Genomic DNA, 19,628 nt, shown 5'->3' with positions numbered 1-19,628 from the left:
ATTCATTTTCTTTGTCTGGATAAAGTACATTCATACAAAAAATGTGTCTGTGATGTTTTCAATGTCTGAATCTCGGAAAGTCATTGAAAGTTATTTATTGGTGAAAAATGAATGTTATCATAAATTTAATCTAAGTTTTATTATAATATTTTAGTATTATTTATTTAAAATAAACATGAAAACAATATGTGTGTATATTTATATATATACATACATATTTGAAACATTAATACTTTGATTTTAAGCCACGTTTGTTCAGTTCAGTAGAAAACATGATAGTTACTAAGAAAGCCACTTTTTTACATTAAAAATAATGATTAATGTTCACTTACATGTATTCAACTAAAATCATTTTAATAATTTAATAAATAAGTATAAAAATGAAATCTGTGTGGATACAAGTATAACATTTTTAAGAAGATTATTTATTTTTTTTAAATAGATTTTCTTTTTATCACCTCATATACCCATTTGGAATGTAAAACTAATAATACTTTTCTATTTTCCTCTAATTGCTGGTAAAATAAAATCAAACTGTGATTATGATGTGGGCCTTTTGAATGAGACTGACTCAGTATTAAATCATTTCAAGCTGCCAGATGTTCATTATACTGTGCAGACACACGGATATGCAACAGTACGTGAGGATGCAAAGCTTACACCTACTCAGGGTGACCTATGCATATTATTAATATAAGAATAAATGAATGAATTACCACCCTGGAGCTCTATATCTGTATATATGTATAGAAATATATATGTATATTTGTATAGAAATGATCAGTTTATATATGCTTATGGTTATGGGTTCTTTGGGGATAATAATTATTGTCCAAACAATGACATTCTAGATGGATGAATGCACCAGACAGAAAAAGAAAGAGAGAAAGAAAGTTTTACTAGAGGTTCTAAAAAGAACCAGCAGAATACAGGATCTGATTCTGAAGATTCTAAATTAGAATGTTAAAAAATATAAATACAACAACTGCATAACTGTATAAATTGTTAATTTACAATATGTTCTATGACTTTATTATATTATACAATATGTTTAGATAATCATTTTATTTTAAATTTTAAAACAAAGATAGAAGTGAACTAGCCTAGCAGTCTTCTCACAGGGATTTTCCATTCCACTTTTTTTTTTTTTACTAAATGTATGATGATGGGACAATGAGTGTTTACTACTTTAGCACTACCATGACAGAGCAACATTCGGAGATCTAACTGAATTCCTAAATTGGACAGCTTTTCTGGCCAAGGTCATGGCTGTTGTTTCCCAAAATAACTTGGAGCACAGGCGCATCCAAAGTGTAGCACTTTGTCAGGCGTTATCTGCGGACACATAGACTGGAGCTCTGTTCTTAAAGACGTGTCAAAACTGAGACTAGGGACTTGTTGGAAGTTAGTGTGTCAGCTTTGAACACTCTTATTCAGACAACTCTCAGAGATTTCTTTTACTTTAGAATGCACATATGCGTATTAATATACAGTTTTATCATACATAATATACAAACAATTGTATATATATATTGTGTATATATTGTTATTATTCTTCTTCATATATTAATGACCAGAAAGACAACTTTCACATGGGAAATGGCATCACAGAACTAGCATATCCTTGCCAACATCCTGGATGACGTGCCCAATAGGCGCCTGGCTCTGAGCCTTGAGGTAGCACTGCTTCTTGCACTCCAACAGCGTCTCCAGGTCCTTCCACATCTTCATCTGTCTCATATTGGGCTCCTGGTTCTCTCGCACCTGCTTCACCTGCTGACGTAGAGCCTGAGAGAACCACAGAGACACAATGTTCATCGTCTTTGAAAAACACGTCTAGTGCTGCATGTTCTGATGCTAATTGGAGATAAAAACAATCATTTACATATGTTCAAAGCACGGTTGGTGCAAAAAACCTGACCCCACGATACCTTATCCGAATTTCAAATTCTTGCTGAGCCATTCAATTTATTGTACCCATGTGCCGGAAGTCAAATCTGGTGTAATTCATGGATTCAGAAAGCTTGTAAAGTAGCAGCAGTAAACAGTTAAAGGGCAGGACGGGCAGTTATGGGAGAGTTTGGCATACCGTCGTCTCCCCTTCCACCGTGCTGAGAGGGTGGTCCACTGGTTAGACATAAGGGCAATGATTACACAAGCTTTGTTCTAACACTGGCATGATGTGGCGTGACACTGATCGCATACTCCACGCGGTTTAGCCGAAATATGTCAGAGGCCAGGCCCCCCACTCTTCGCTAACACCAAGTTGAGCCCGACAGATGAGATAAAGACAAGTGAACGACCTGGTGGAACCAAGTTATGAGTCAGAGAGGTTTGACAGATGGTCAAAGACGGTCTTCCTCACCTTGCCCAAGGACTCCTGCTCAGCTGTGTTCGAGATGTACTTCTCTCTGCAAGGGAAGGATAGACAATGATTCCTTAAAGGAATAGTTGTTTTAGTTCAGTTAACAAATTCTGTCTTCATGTTCTCACTCTTATAGTGTTCCAAATATACTTGCTGTATTTTCCAGAATACATTTTGCAGACACATTTGGATTTGTGCCGAATGAGAGAAGTATGTGAAGTTTATTTGTATAGTGCATTTCCCACATCCCAGTAGATTCAGTTTTGCTTTAACTGAAATTAGTTTAGGCATTTACAATAAATGTTGTTTATAATAAATGCCACTAGAATTTATGTTTGTTTTATACTTATTTTTTCATCCCTATTCTGCTCTGAATTAAATTGAAAGGATTTGTTGTAGAGGATAATGTTTGTAAACGTTTCGTTTTATTTACCAGACATAACTGTTTTTTGTTTTTCTCTCAACAATGCAATTTTGACCCAGTGAGATTTATTGTCAGGTGCTACTTATTTTCTGTAAAATACAGTAAAATAAATATTATATAAAAAATTTATAAAAATAAATATATTTAAATTTTTTTTAAGTCTTCCAAAACCTTAAGTCATTTTGATCACTTTTACAATACTTTTTTGGGTCTTTTTATGTTTTGGGGCTTGGCTGATCCTGCTCTCAAATAAATTCGACACAATTTATTATTATTGTTCTACACAAAAAAAGAAAATCATACAGGTTTGAAATGACATGAGGGTGAGGAAATTATGACCAATCTAATTATGAACAATCCTTTTAAATGTCACATTTAGTTACTTTCTATTGAGCAAGGTATCCAAATACACTTTCATTGCGCTAATCTTATCTAACAATAAGCAAAATAACTTATGATTACAGCAATTCTCCAATTCCTGAGTCACTCCTGCTTAGGATTGAACCTGCAACCTTTGTGTTGACAGCTGAAATCCTTAACCACAAGGCTACCGCCCACTTCCACATGTAACAGAAATTGTGCTAAACTTTTTAAATGTGTAGGCTGTATGGATCAAAAATGGGTGAATAGATACTTGAAGCATTGCTGAAACAAAAGACGTGAAAAAAAGAAAAAAACAACCATTCTGAGCAGTAGGCAGGCAGGCATGCTGAGAGCTGCGAGCTCAAAAGAGTCTCTCAGGGATCATTTGTTTATCAGTTATGAAGCATGAATTCATGTGTTTGTGCATGTCTGTCTTTTCACTGGAGCTTTGAGGTTTCTCTATAGCAGATATATCAGTTTCGTACCTGAGAGCCGTCCTCCGCACCTGTAAGTCCATTGACTGATTGATCTTACTCTGCTCTGCAGCTCTCTGCATTTGACTCTCAATAATCTGTGAAGGAGAGGCCGAGGAAAGAGTGAGAGAAAACAACAGGACTGGAAATCTCTGATGTCTAAGAGGAAAATGGGTGTTTACCTCTCTGATGCAGTTAATGTGATGGTATCGGCTTTCTTCCTGTGCAGTCTCTTCCCTGAGTGTCCTCACTTCCTGTATAACATCAGGACATTAAATCACTGTCTGCTCTGCTCATCTAATTATATTCCAAAATGTATTTCATAAGATGCTAAAAAACAGACAAGATGAAACCAAGGTTAGGCAAGAATTTAATAATAGCTATTTTTGGAATTTGAACCGCATTGGCCACACAGGATACTGAACCTGAATCTGAATTGGACTGAGAGGAATACTTGCACTTAAAATAAATATAAGATTAAACCTACTTTGTTGTTTAGCTATCCAAATCCAAATACATGAAAAACTATACATTTAAATTTTCAGTATGAATTACCCCCCCAAAAAATATCATAACAATGGTGTATACATTACATTTTTTATGATAATAGCAATAATTTAATTTATCTTTATTTATGAAATAATATAGTTTATTAATTAAATATAATTTTATCCATCATGCTTTTTGGCTCCATTTTGAATATTTTCAATATTAACTGAAAAACAGAATTTTCCACCATGGCCTATTAAATGAAAGTTATTAGTTCTATATAATGAAATATATATATAATTTCACTGTATTTAATAAAAAATAAGTAAAATTTTATAGATAATGTATATCAATCTAAAATACACTATATATATATATAAATAAATGTACATTTAATTATTACTATCACCATAAAATATATATATTACATTTTTTTAATAATCGAATGTTTCTGGAAATGTGTATGTATAATATACATTATATAATAAAATGTGTGTATAATAAAATGTTTATGGTTATTCATAATGAAAAGTTAAATGCAGAATTAAACGTTTAATTCTACTTTCTTGAATTCAAATTACAATTATATTTCTCCAAGTCTCAATTCAGTCTTAGGAGTTTCATTTAAAATATACTCTCAATTCAGTGTGAATGTTACACAACCCTGGTTGAGGCCCATAATAGAGTACCTGTTCCAGTTTGGATCTGTTGCTCTCCAGTCCTGCAGCACAGGTGTCATACTGACCCTTTTTTTGCTCAAAATCTGGAGCGAGCTCCTGTTTTAACAAGCAAAACAAAAGAGAATATAATTCTGACAGAGCTGATATGCTGATTGGCTCTTTGTAGTTGATAGTGATTCTCAGTATGGGGTGAGAAACAAATGGCTTTGTATCTCCAGTATCTTGCTTGACGCTAAACACTCACCGCATTTTCCTGTCTCAGAGCTCTCAGATCCTTTATCAGTGGAGACAGAGCAGACTTCTTCTGTGCTATCACTGAATTCAGCTTTTTTACCTAAATTAACACAAATCTTCATTAGAGATGATGATCCGAGAGAGAAACTACCAAATGCATTCACATGAAAAAGTCAGTTAAAGAAACATAGTTTTAATGTTTTGTTATATGGTATTTAGTGAATTCAGAATGGGGGCGGTTTGTATTCATGTACTTGGCCCAGCTCACCATTTCAGACATGTCGTCCAGCGTTCGCCCCTTCATCTCGTCCAGCTCGCTCTTGATAGCGGAGACTCTCTCCAGCTCTTCCTGAGTATCACTGTAGCCTGAGATCCCCCGCTGAGCCTCCAGTGATTGCTGAACACGACAACACAAACAAAGCATAAATAGAACAAATGTTTATTCACCTTGTCAGTTTGATTAGATTACTTACTGAAATGTTTCTCAGTTTGAGTATACTATTTGCATAAGGTAACCAATCAGTGGTACTTCATAACATTTTAGCTGCGAGCTGCACAAATCAAGCAAGATCTGAACCATGTTAGCCAACCTTTGTAGCAACAAACTTGTAATGAATTCAAAACTGGCCCCATTTACTTACATAATAAATGTCCCGGGGGGGTTATGGCTTTGGCTCTTGCTTCAGACTTGACAGACTGGTATTCTGACACTGTTGCTATAACCACTATTCACTCTTTTATATGCAGATATATGAATGTTTTTAAAAATGTTATAGCCATGAATAAATAAAGGCTTTCTACTTTTTCTAAAATCTCGAGTGCCCTGGCCTCATTTGATTTTTACAAGGAGTTTGTGTCAGTGGTTGCAAATTCATTACTGTGACCACACTGTCTAGTTTACAAAAGCAATCGAGAACCGCGGACCATGGCTCTCTTAGTGATTGCTAGTGTGTCTATTCAATAAAAAAATTACATATTACATAATTCAGCCATGTCCATTTTTATGTATAATACACAAACCAATCGTGATGTAGCACAACAAGCTCAAATTTCATTGGACAATGTGAAGTGGAATGGTAATTTCCCGGTCTTATTCATAAATCGGTTGAATACTATATAGCCGCTCTCTGTTTTCAGTTTCTTAATAAAGTGAAATAACTAAAAGAAAAATCGCTATTGGCTACCTATGATGATATCACTGGTTCAGAGAGCGCAGAGTGAAGAGAGTTCCTCTGATATTATGAAATCTGAAATAACTGTCAAAGCCGTTTCATGTTATTCATGCATCTCCTTCTTTCTTTGTGATAACAAAAGTTGGATGTAATGCAGATTTCGAAGGCTGGTGTGTTTGTGCACGGCTAGTGTCATGGATAAGCACTTTCTGACGGGTTGTGTCTGTTCAGACAGTCAGGACTCAAAGCCACAAATTGCAGTGCAAAGCACTTTATTCTCTGGGTACAGAGGGAACTTCACAGGTCAAGATGAAACTAACGGCCATGGGTTTTGTAATAGGACAGAAATGTGCTGAGCATTATATCCTGGGAAGATTACATAACTAATCACATTTTGACACTTCAGTCTGACTCAACTCAACTTGCCTTCATCTCCTAAAAATGTTAGACTAGTCAGGGAAATTTAAATATGCAAATGTTAGTAGTGGTAAAAAAAAATTATTAGTGCTGTGATCACAGTTCCGATTTGGTTCTGTAAATAGTTATAGTGACATAATGCTGTAACAAAATGCACCAATTCAACAATTTATATTTTGTAAAATGTCCATATTATATAACATATCGGACAACAGACATAAACAGATCTCTGGTTACTGTGAAAAATCAATGTGGTAACCAATAAATGTATGTTTATTATGTAAGTTTCAGTATCAAAATATTAAAATTCAAAACGGCGCCAGTGAAAATGCATTTTACGCAGTACCTCTTCGTACTTCCTACTTCGGTTGCTAGGTGCTCACTAGGGTATTGCAAGGATGTTCTAGTTGCAAGGGTGTCGCTAAGGTTTCTGGATGGTTGCTAAGGTGTTGCTAGGTAGCTGTGGATGCTATGCTATGGCATTGCTATGCAGTTGTTAGGAGATTCTAACTGGGTGGTTGCCAGGTCGTTGCAAGGAGTTGCTAGGGTATTCTGGCTGGTTGCTAATGCAATGCAACACAGTTAACGCAACCAAATACAGAAACGCCTGCAAATACTCACAACGCAACCAAATATTGAAACACACTGCAAATACTCACAACGCAACCAAATACAGAAACGCGCTGCAAATACTCACAACTCAAACAAATATAGACACACTTCAAGTGGACCCCAACAAGTGACGAACCTGGTTGTCGATGACCTGAAACATGGGGTTTTTAGTTTATTTTAACATCCTGATCGTAAGATTCCTTAGCCTTTTGGATATTATTAGCCTGCATGATTTGACAAAATACACAATTAACTGTGAAATGTTGCAGCGCATTTCTGTATTTAGTTGCGTCGTGAGTATTTGTAGTGTGTTTCTGTATATAGTTGCGTTGTGAGTATTGTGTTGTCCAACTCATGAAGATGCTTTCTTAATTTGCTGGGGGGGTTCTTTTTGTTTTTTCTTTTTTTCTATGTGTTTTCTTCAGTTGTAGTGCATTGGGCTCTCTCAGCCACCATACCGTATTGTTTAAACTTGGCTCATGGTATTTTGATCTTATTTTCAGCATAAAGCTTTCTGATTTATTTCGGTTTATTGTGGGGGGGGGGGGGGGGGGGGGGGGGTTGTGGCCCAGGCTCATGGAACCAACTGCAAAACTGAGAGGGAAAATTCCCCTACTCAAAAAATAACAGCATAGGACGCAGACAGGGAGCAAATGCCGTGATCACAAATAGCCCAAGCTCAGCCTTTCTGAGTCAAATGGGCTATCAGCAAGTCAGAGGCAGGGAGGATTCAGAGGTGTGAAGTCATTTCCAGGAAGGTGCTGTAACTCCAGCATTAATGCAATTTGTATAGACAGGGATGGGTACAGGGAAGGTAGATTATGTACCAGTGCGTATAAAATGCTGAAATGATACGCTGATAGACACGAGCTAAAACATTATTGATGAAAGCAGAACAAAGGTGGCCATTAAGCAGGGCTTATCAACATTTAGAGAAATTTCAATACCTGAATTTGAATTTAATTTGAATTAATGTACCAAAGAGGATGCAGATTTGAATTTTAATGCAAGGAAGTGGATTTCAAATAAATTGAAATTCAAATAAATACAAATGACAGTAATTTGTAATAAGAAAAGCAAGGTTGGCCTGGCTTGCTTTTTTGTCTGTGTTCAAAAAAGTTTGAACAAAGTATGAGCGTTTATAGGCCTTAAGGAGAGAGAGCAATAGAATGATGGATAATGTGCACTTACCAGCTGCTGTTGTCCAGCTGTGTGTCGTTCTCTCAGGATCTCTTCTGTCCTCTGTAGAACACCGTACTCTGCCTTCAGCTCAGCAATCTCCTGACGTTTTTTCTTATACGTGCTGCTCTTGCCACGCATCTTGGCCACATATCGCTTAAACTGAAACACAGGCAGAAAAATCAAAACCTTAATCAAGACAATAAGGAAAAGGGGCAATAAAAAGAAAAACAAGAATTAAAAAAAAGGCTGGTAAATAAACAGAAAATATCCAGGAAAAACTACTCAAATAAATAGTCAAATAATATTTTTCCTTTATCAAGATGTGAAGTAAATACATTTATGAATATAAAAGGAATAACCATTTCATGTAAGTTTTCCACAATTTTTAATTTCCCTTTTTCCATCACTAGTTAATTTGAAATGGTCCTGTGGTGTGACAAATGCGTTTTTAAAAACATAAGCACTCATGTTGTTTCTCAATTAATCATAGTTTAATTTTAGGTCATTGAATCTGCATTCATAATTATTATTTAAAAAAACTAAGCCAAATGCAGTTTGAAGTAGTTTTACTATAGCATGTCACACAGCAGATAGTCCTAAAAAGTAGGTATATTTCATGTCAACTAGGCCTACGTGTCAACTATTATAAAGAAAAAAATTTATAAAAACAGTAAATGCTTATGAATTATACATTTTGGACATTGAATACTTGTATGTATGTATACAATAACATGGAAAGTCAATAAGTAAAAAAAGGGAAATCCAAATTCATACAACAGGGTCAAAAGAATCTGCTGTGCAAAGAGAAAATGTGACATTGGATATTTCAGACAGGATCAACACAGATCACAAACACAATGAGCCCTGGTTGAGTGACTATGTCTCACTAATGACTGCAAACAGAGCAAATCTGTCATCTAACATGGGAAAATGGTATTCACACACACACCACCCGAGGTGCATGTACGGGCTAAGGGATGCAATGAGACAAAGTCAGGGGAACATTGTGGCCTTGGCTCAGTCTCTGGTAAGGTGAGAATCTCTAAGAGAAAACAGCTCTGAGGAATGAGGGGGTGTGAAGAAGGGGCAAACCAGGGTGGCACTGGGACATCTCAGTGGATCGCAACAAAAGAAACCTGAGTCCGCAGGCATGCAGCCAAAGGGGATAAAAAACATCTTCATCTGGCAGCTCACTCGCTCAGGCTATTCTTCTGTCTGTACTGCCAATGGCTATAAATGTTGAGAGGCACCAGAGAGCAAACTCAGAAATCACACAATGTGCCGTATGTCACTTGGGGCATGCAGAGATTGTGTGTGAGAGTTTATGCTTTGTGTATTTTGAGACAGCAAGGGCAGACAAGGTTGGAGCAATTTGGGAGGGGAGCAGGAATAATCCTGAGCTGTGTTCTCAAGTTCCATCATCACAAACGATCAAAGCAGTAACACGTGAGCATTTAAATGCATTATTGCAGGTTCAATATAAGTTTACAGTTAAAGTACTAGCTCAAATGACAGCATTTGTTGCGTAACTGTGCGTCAGAGGGAGCGGAACACGGAAAATGAAGTATATCCAGGCCTTTACAATGGAAGTACATAGGATTTAAAATAAGAAATGTGAAATTTATTATTATTTTATAAAAGCACTTATATTAATTATTCTGTTTAAACTTGTGTATTATTATTTTTTATTTTATTTTTTATTTTAAGGGTCATTTTAGGGTTTAAGGCTGTGGTCACACTAGACTTTGAGCATGCAAAATTTCTTTGGGCACTGCAAGGTTTGTGATAAGATGTCACGTTCTGTTCTGTCTTTTTAAAAGCATTCTGTAAATTCAACATAAAACATATTACATATATATCAGATTCATCTATCTGGTTAATTTGGGTCATAAATGGGTCTCCCACTGGTCCAAAAGCCATTCTCTTCCCTTCTTTTTCCTTGTATTTTGTGCCACAAGTTGACCATACTTGGATTATGTCTATTTCAGCAGCTCAGACTTGCACATCTACAGACACACACTCCCTCTATAGTTTCAGCTATCCATCACTTGGCTGCTACTGTTCACAGTTGGATGAACCATGGACAGAAGTAAGCGTTATCGTGGGGAGGCTGATAAAATCGCAGGAAGTTTAGAATTGGGGGAGGGATGGTGGCTATTTTAGCCAGGGTGCCGCTCTATCTGCTCACCCTGCCAATATCTCTGCCGAAGGGCAGACAGGGAATGGAACGTCTGCTTGTTAAAAAAATGCAGACAGACAGCAAAAAGTGAGGACAGGATAGTTCACAGGTCTCAGAAACAGACACAGGCCTGTTCATCACTGACAGTTGCTATAGGAAATATCCTGGGAAAAACTATTACAGCCCTGGCTCTGAGAGCAGTGTGAGAAAGTTCAGGCCAACTGACGTAACTGTCACCTGCCCTATCGGAGCTGTGCTGCTTAAAGGGGTAATTCACTGTTGGCAAGATGGCTTTTTATAAAACTTTTTTTTTAAAGAAGCCATATTATGTGAAGGCCAAGTATGGTAACCAATACTTGGAATTTGTCCTCTACATTTAACCCATCCAAGTCAGTGCACACACATTAGGAGGAGTGAGTAGTGAATACACAAACACACTGCAAACCATGGGACACGCACATCCAGAGCAGTGGGCAGCCATTTTGCTGTGGCACCCAGGGAGCAATTGGGGGTTAGGTACCTTACTCAAGGGCATCTCAGTTATTTCCTGTCGGTATATTGAGAATCGAACCTATTACCTTCAAGTTACCAGTCTGACTCTCTAACCATTAAGCCACGACTGCCCTTTTACAAAATCTTGATTTTGTTTTTGGGGTCTACTAGAATGTTTTCATGCTTGAATGTTCAAAAAACACATTCTTTTCCCCATACTGTACATTGCTGCAGCACCTCTCTTCCCAGTCTGTCATCAATGCTCTAATTAGTTCTTGTCTCTATGAAGCCCCTCCTTCTGAAAAGCACAATGTGCTCTGATTGGTCGGCTGGACCAGTGTGTAGTAAATGGTCAGCCACTTTGAGTGCGTTTCGGAAATGTCATACCCCTTACCATAACCATGAGTTTCAACACACTACTAACGCAACTCAATAAGGCCTCGCACCCTTTTTTTGCATATGCCTTAGGCAGGATTTATTAAGAGTATTGTGTTGTATACATTCCCGGAAGAAAACTTGCTTACAGATATAGAGAATAACTCTCTTTGGAGTGAATTTGCACTTCGTAACTTACTTACCAGATATATTTCAAGCTCAAACAGCAACATTGCACACTAAGTTGAAAATGTAAAAAATGCATAATAGGTCCTCTTTAAATAGAGAATAAATAAGAGGGCTGTGGCATTCCCCTCTGCCAAAAACCTGGTTAATACAGAAGTTTTAATAGAATAAATACTGTAATATTTCTATATAGAAGCAGATAAACCCTGAAGCACGTGCAGCGGCGTTTCTTTGTGCTGTGTGTGTTCAGTACCTCATCTCCACGGATCAGCTCCGCTCCGCCCCGTTCTCGTGCCTGACTGCTCTTCATGTTCAGTTCTCTTTCCACAGCTGCCAGCTCCTCACGGGCCTCCTGCAACTCCTCCACCTTGGTTTCCTTCTTATGGACTATTATAGCAGCCTAAAAGAACAAATTCATTGCATTTTACATTTATTATTTTTTTATACGTTTTTGCTGGTTTATTGTCTCCCACATGAGAATTTTTTTTAATGAAAATTTCAACCTGAATATATATTAAGTTATAATATATTTTAAAAAGTTTATAATATAAATATATTCATTAAAAAGTTGCAACAAAGAAAGAAAAAAAAAGCAATATTTCCAGGTCATTAATAAAAAAAGCAAATTTGCAATATTGATGCTGATAAACAAATGCAATTTGTCAAAAAAAATGTTAAAAAACAATGCACAGTAGAAGAATTATCACTAGTGGCATTAGGGGACGTTCACACAGAATGTGTTTTTTGCATTTCATTGTGCTGCTTTTACATCGTTTTTAATGTAAACACACGCAAGATAGACAGATGTGTTTGACTGTTGTGCTTGCATTTGTAATGCCGTTCTAAAAATGCAGCGCTCAAATTAAAAAGTTCAACTTTAAAAAAAACATGTACTCTATCCCTTGCGTTTTATCCACTGCCCTGTGTTTCATTCTGTGTGAATGGCCCCATAGACCTTCAGAAACCACTGTGTGTAGGAAGATCAGTTGCGTGGGACAAAGGTCAATTATACAGTCTAGTTGTCATACAAAAGTATTTGACTGACCAATCAGAATCAAGTATTCTGGAGAGCCATGTAATAGGCTATGATAATAGACATCTGGCAATTACATATGAAACAAATGCACACTGTTGTATTAGCAAATCAGAGAACATCAAACATTCTTTCATGTTCAAAGACTCGCAGGACAAAGTGCATCATCTCTCCATTACAGTTATGAAGGCCAGAGCAGAGTCCTGCACGGGTCCTGTTAGGTAAACCTGCACCTGCCCCGCACCAGCAGTGCTTAACCGTGCACACGACCCGTTATCTGACAACAGCACTAATTTAATTCCGTACCCGTACCCATTCCGTAAATGGGGTTGTCTCTCTGCAGTGTATACGTGGCTGTTGATACTCTTAGCAGCATGAAAGATTAAACTTTTATTCAACTTGTGAATAGATTATAAACAGAATGCCAGCAAAGACCCCTCCCTTAATGACTGAAGCTGTCGATCACTTCAGTTGCAGCGCGTGAACGCTGTCCTCAACGCTGCAAATCACATTGTAATTAGAAACCTTTGACGTTCTTTAGACTGGACAGCTTGAACACAAACAAGCACGGGACCATTTGAAAGCAGCTGCCTATCAGTGAGTAACGAATTGAGTCGAAATAGTCTTGGCTATTGGACCCGCAGTTCACCCATGCCTATTGATTCCCACACCTCAAATGACCACGTAAATATTATTCCACCCGTTGCATCAAACATGAGCAGTTCACCCGCATACGTGCAGGACTCTGGGCCAGAGGTCACATGGTCACCTATACACTGTGTTTCCATTCTGGGCACATTGGGCTTAAAAGGCTTAAGGGGCAAACACTTAATCACACATTACTCAACCCTGCATGAATAAAGATAGTCTGCAAAACAAAATAAACGTGACCCATCAGGTTAATTGTGAAGAACAACACCTGTTTAAACTTTCAAAGTCACATAGGGGAGAAAAGGGAAAAAGAGAGATAACATCTAACCTGCTGTCTGAACAGAGAGAGTTTATCATCCATTGGGTCATTACGCATCATCTTCTTTTCGATCAGATGGTTGATCTCGGTGTTGATTTCTCTGATCTAATGAACAAAAGGCTCATTTCATTACTACATACACCACCATTCAAAGGTTTGGAGTTTTCTGTTTTTAAAGAAAAATACTTTTATTCAACAAGGACACAATAAAATTATCAAAAATTGCAGTCAGAGACATTTACTACAACATATTTCTATTGCAAATAAGTGTTATTTTGAACTTTCTATTCATCAAAGATGCTGCAAATATTGATAGTAATATCAGTTGATAATAATAAGAAATGTTTGATTTCTTAAGGATCTTGTGACATTGAAGACTGGAGTAATGATGCTGATAATTCATATTTTCCATCACAGCAATAAACTGTATTTTTAAATATATTCAAATAGAAAATGATATTAAATTGTAATTATATTTCACAATGTTACTGTTTTTACTGAACAAAAGAGAGTTCTCCCCCAAAAAAAACTAAACTTTGAACATAACGATACTCAACAGTACAGAGCAGTGTTTGTTAAAGTTTGAACTTTAACATTAATATTCATATCCATGCGCACAGGCTGACCTTGTCCTCCAGCTCCCTCAGCTCTGCTTGTCCCATAGCAGGCTCAGACGCCACCTTCTGTAGGTACTGCACCACCTTTCTCATGTTCTCCAACTCTCTGGGCAGCTTCTCAGACACCATGTAGGAGTTGAACTTGATGTCCTCCTCAAGTCTCTTCATGAGGCCTGTGGTTTAGGATCACATGTGTGTTCTAAAGGGATCTCACTCTGTGTTGCAACGCTTGTCTATTGCAGTGAGGGTGTAATAAGATTCAGTGAATGTCAAAGAAAATGTTGTGGAGTTCTGAAACTTGCAATGTGCGACCACAAGAAATAATCACAAAGTAAAAAACAAATACACTGGGAATAAACGATTGAAAAAGGGTCACAAAACTAGGTCAAAATGACAAAAGGTTAAAAAAGCCATAATTTAAACATAGTATATCCTTTATAAATAGAAAGTCAGCTTTGTTTAAAATAATTGTTATGTGTGTGTGTGTGCTGGGAATCGAACCCATGACCATTGCATTTTGTCAGCACTAGCTCTAACAACAAGAACACTCTTGAGTTATTCTGGGACAGGTGTGCTCAAGTATAACAACTTACTCTCTGGCTTTTCGTCTGCGGCTGCCTGCTGCAAGTCTTTGAGCTGGATATGAGATCTCTGCAGTCTCTGCTCTGCCTGGAAGAGCTACGCCAGAGACAAAACACAGCCTAAGCTATCAGAATGTCTAGTAGACAGTGATTGCTTGAAGACAGGTCATGGAGCTCCAATGGGTTTATTCAGACATAAACACACAAACTGATGTATTCCTGCAAGTATTCAGACTGTCTCTACCTGGTTTTTCTGCTCCTGTTTCTGATGAGCAAGAGACTCTTCTCTTTCTTTTTCCACTCTCAACTGTCTGGCCAGTTCCAGCATGCGCTTGTGGTTTGACACTGCTTCCACCTAGTGGAGTAGAAGAACATCACAAAAACCAGAATCAGCACTGATCTTTCACATTTTCTGTGCAAATATGTGAATGAAATGGATTTAAATGTGTTTTTGTATTACAGTAAAAAAATATATTACATACTTTGATTAATAGCTGAAAGCAATACCAAATTAGCTAAACTATTAATCAATAATTATGCAAACAAAAATAGCTTTTGTCCAAATTCTGTGGGTGCAACCTGCTAACAGGCATTATATGGGGTTTCCTGTTATATCATCTTGTCATCTCCGACGAATGACAGACTGTCATTCATTTTCAATTTGGGAGCTGTGAGGAGTTACAATCATATGCGTATGTGGAATTTTCGGATGTGTTGAAATATCAGAACTTTTTTGGTTAGACTGTATGCGACTGCCAGACCGGATGTGATGTATTCAAAATGATGAACATAATATTTTTCCTCTAAAATGTTATTCTTTAAACACTATTTCAGTAAAATGGCTGGTTATGAATAATTATGTTCTTATACATTACATTTTTGGTTCTTAAATTCTATGTTCTTATAATTAAACTCTTAAATAAATATTTACATTGATTAGCCCTAAAACCTATACTTTGTTTTTCTATCAGAAGCTTACATTCGCTGTTCCTTAATTTTACCATGGTGAATAAGCGAAAGGCAAAGGCTGCTTCAGGACCAAACTGAAAGTTCTGTGCAACTGCCACTAGGGGGCATAATGCAACAATCATACACAAATGTTTGAAGGCAGCTTTAGCCTTTTAAACAGTGACATCAGCAGCTCTCTTTGATGGTTCTCTGTAAATGTATTTGCAGGTGTGATTCCATTATTAAATTTAGTTTCACATACATTATGATTCTATAGGATTTTAGCTCCTTACCCTCTTTCTAAGACGCTCCACTCTTTTGATAAGTTGGTCCTTCTCCTCCTCCATTGCAACAATGTCCTGCAGCGACACATTATTGTATATATAATGCAAAACACTACATGACCAGATGGGACTTTGGCAGTGTAGGCTTTCTTACCCGCCGGATGTCAGCGGTGGAGAAACCTGAGCTCTTCAGCTGTTCACACTCTTTATGGATGTTCTTGAATCCCTCCACCAGCTCCTCATACTGTGAAAACAATAGAATGAAAACAACTGAAAAACGCACAAAAAATAGAGTCACCATGAGAATCAAAATGGACAATTTATTAATTTTTTTTATGGAATATTGCAGTTTTTAAAATAACTTATTAAGACCAAGTAAAGAAATGTTAAGAACTAAACTGAAGGAAAAACAATAATTCAAATTTTTTTAAATGTAAATGTATAGGGAGAACCACAATGAGTTGTATTAGCAACACTTCTGATCACACTGTTAAAAAAATTTTTTTTTAAATAGCCATGTTCTTCCTCAGTATTTTTGCCTTGTTTCCAGTTCAAATCTCTCAAGATTCTTAAATCAAGATGCATTTACTTGAGATGCAAAATGAAATAAAATATGAACTAGAGTCTTGTTTTCTGTTAAATTGTTCAAAATGAAGTGAGTTTGAACAAGAACTAATATCCTGCCAATGGGCTCAGAAAATTCAACTTAATTCAAAGGGAAGATATTTGACATATTTGTTCTTGTTTTAAGTATTAACCCACTTCAATTCTTGAAGACTTCATTTACATCTACATCTCAAGTAAATGTATCTTGATTTAAAGATGTTTATATAATTGTATTGTAAAACAGGACAAAAATACTTATGAAGATATTAATTTTTTGCAATGCATTTAAGACTTTCTGCTCTGATTCAAGACCTTTTTAAGGCCTTCATTTGTAAAAGGGCAAATTAAGACTTTTTTAAGACCTGAAACCAGAAACCTATTTATCTGTGCCCTCATAATCTTGAATCAAAATAACTTCCCCTCCCTCTTGCAGCAACATCTCTTCTCTTCTTTGATGATGCGTTTACTGCCGTGAGGGCGCGAAAACCTGTCACTCACATGAGATCGACCAATAGAAAACCACAACCTTCCAATCAATTCCTCATGGACAAAATCAAGTACCGCCCTACATTTTGTTCAAAAAGCTGTTTCACTCAGATCAATAGAGTCACAATAGAGAAGAAAAGACAATCACAACTTCCGTTTCATGCGACTTTAATATAAAATCATGCACACACAGAATCTATAGGATATACACAAACAGGGTCCAATCATGGAAATAAAACAGAAGAGAATAGAATAGAATCTAAAAACAAATCTTTTTTAAGGCCAAGCCATATGTTCAGTAGGCATACCTGGTGGTAGGTCTCAGCAATGATATCATCTTGGAGAAACTCAGCAGGAACCTCTAGTTTGAAGAGGAATCTGGCCAGATACGCTCTCTTCTTCAGCTCTGGAATCCTCTGTAACAGCCAGTGCAAGATGGGGTGCACCACAGGCTTACTGCCTGCCACCAAACCCTGACGAAAACTGCTTCTGTTGAGGAATGCACATTTCAAAGCTGATTGGATATTTGAAGTACTTAAATCAATTTCATCTTTTTTATTTGAATAGCAGAAAACGATCTTGGCACCAACTATGGTGCCCATTTGTCCTGATCTAACCCAGCTAACAATTATGTTCTTGAACACTTTGCTAACATTCCCATTAAGTTATGAAAACGTTATTTCTGAATGTTCTCAGAACTGAAGAAGACTAGTAATAATGCTGAAAATTCAGCTTTGCATCACAGAAATAAATTATATTTAAAAGTATATTAAAATAGAAAACCATTACTTTTAAATTATAATAATATTTCACAATATTACTGTGTTTTCTGTATTTTTGATCAAATAAATGCAGCCTTGATGAGCATGAGAGACTTCTTTCAAAAACATTAAGAATAGTAATGTTTCCAAACTTTTGAATGGTTCTACAATGTACAATACCTATACATTTTTTGTGCACTGTTACATACTCATTTTTCACTATTTCTGTCTTACACTTCAGATATTCCTCCAGGCGGTTTGTATTTCAGCATCCCCAAAAGAGTAAACATTCTCTTGGCTGTCTGTTCGGGGATTTCCTCACGTATATCGAGGGCTTGCTGAAACAAAATATACATGGATCAAGACAAGATAAAGTGTTAGAAACATATGATTATTAGTGGGAAGACATGACAGATATGCAAAGCACTCCAGTCTCTGAAATAGAAATCTAATGTAATACATAAAGAATACTGTTATGTACTGCTATGTAATATATTTTATTATATAATTTTTTATATATTGTGCACCAGTAATAATAAAGATAATTTTTGACTCACCTTTGGATCAATTTCCGCCAGCACATCATTTAAAGTCTGCAGTAACTGCATAGGCTCCAGAGAATCGAAAGTAATGAGATTTAAGTTTTTCTTAAAAGGCTCCCTGTTCAGCTGTTCAACGATGAATTTGAGCTGTTCGCTCATCTTGAAGGGTTTGTGGCTTTTAAACCCAACACAAAATAAATAAACCTGACTAGCAAGCGATGCGTTGAAAAGATGACTTTAGAACTAACGTTAGCTGACGTTATGTGTCGAACGATTTATTGCATCATGGTTCTCACAGCGCTGTCACAGAATGTCGGTTTTTATTTGACTTTAGCTAAATAAAAATGACCATAAATACTTGTATGAACAGTATAACTGCGTATACCGCTAACACCAACACATCCTGCCAAGGAACCGTTGTCACACAAGGCCTGGTTGCTAACAGGAAGTTGGTCATCTGAAGAGAACGCTTTTTTTTTTTTTTTACAGTAAAAGTCCGCATAAAAGACTTTTGAGGGTCTCTGCATTTTTTTTTTTTAAAGTAAGTTACTTGTTTTAAAAAAACAACTAACAAAAACATAATAATGGATAATAAAATATAAGTAAAAATATATGTAAGGAAAAAAGGTGATATGTACTATTAATCTCTGGGAATTTTGGATAATTAAGTATTTTTATATTATTTTATTTAGTGTGTGTTATTTTATTTCGACGTCAAATAGCAACTGGTTACTAAATGAACTTGTTTTTCAAAGACCTAACTTATAACCAGCCAGGTATCTGGAATGACACACTAAATATTATATGAAATATTTCCTTTAGAACCAAGGTTTTTAACTAAGGGTCCATAAAATTACTTTAAGCGGTCTGTTATTATAAAAATGATTATTAATTACTATTATTAAGCCTATTTTAATGTAGTACTGTTCTAGTATTAACCCAAGTACTGTTAAAAAATATTTTCCTGAATTTTTTCTTGAAGCTTCTTTGTCCATTTATTTGACTATTTTTTTATTTTATAAGAGCAAAATTATGCTATACAGGCACAATATATAGGGCACTAGATAAACTAGAACTAACTAGTAAAAACGAAATAATTAAAACTATTTTTCACACCTGGAACAAGACAAAAGAAGGAAGAAATGAAAGAAAAGCTA

General features: G+C 36.3%; 1 protein-coding gene across 1 annotated transcript; it reads right to left on the bottom strand.

Annotated features, from left to right (window-relative positions):
* Positions 1 to 1,429: 1,429 nt before the first annotated feature.
* On the bottom strand, positions 1,430 to 18,928 carry ift81 (intraflagellar transport 81 homolog). The gene is made up of 18 exons (XM_082189032.1): positions 18,487 to 18,928; positions 18,164 to 18,267; positions 17,477 to 17,657; positions 16,231 to 16,320; positions 16,086 to 16,151; positions 15,089 to 15,199; positions 14,857 to 14,941; positions 14,273 to 14,436; positions 13,656 to 13,751; positions 11,897 to 12,043; positions 8,421 to 8,570; positions 5,297 to 5,425; positions 5,039 to 5,128; positions 4,804 to 4,890; positions 3,808 to 3,879; positions 3,638 to 3,723; positions 2,366 to 2,411; positions 1,430 to 1,788 (listed from the first exon to the last, which is right to left on the bottom strand). The coding sequence occupies exons 1-18, from the start codon at positions 18,628 to 18,630 to the stop codon at positions 1,606 to 1,608; spliced, it is 2,031 nt and encodes a 676-aa protein (XP_082045158.1). The 5' UTR covers positions 18,631 to 18,928; the 3' UTR covers positions 1,430 to 1,605.
* Positions 18,929 to 19,628: the final 700 nt, after the last annotated feature.

The sequence above is a fragment of the Leuciscus leuciscus genome (genome assembly GCF_965113295.1).
Source record: "Leuciscus leuciscus genome assembly, chromosome: 13".
NCBI classification, from domain to species: Eukaryota; Metazoa; Chordata; class Actinopteri; order Cypriniformes; family Leuciscidae; genus Leuciscus; species Leuciscus leuciscus.
Note: the sequence above shows the minus strand (reverse complement) of the source record. Positions and strands in the feature narration are given on the sequence as shown.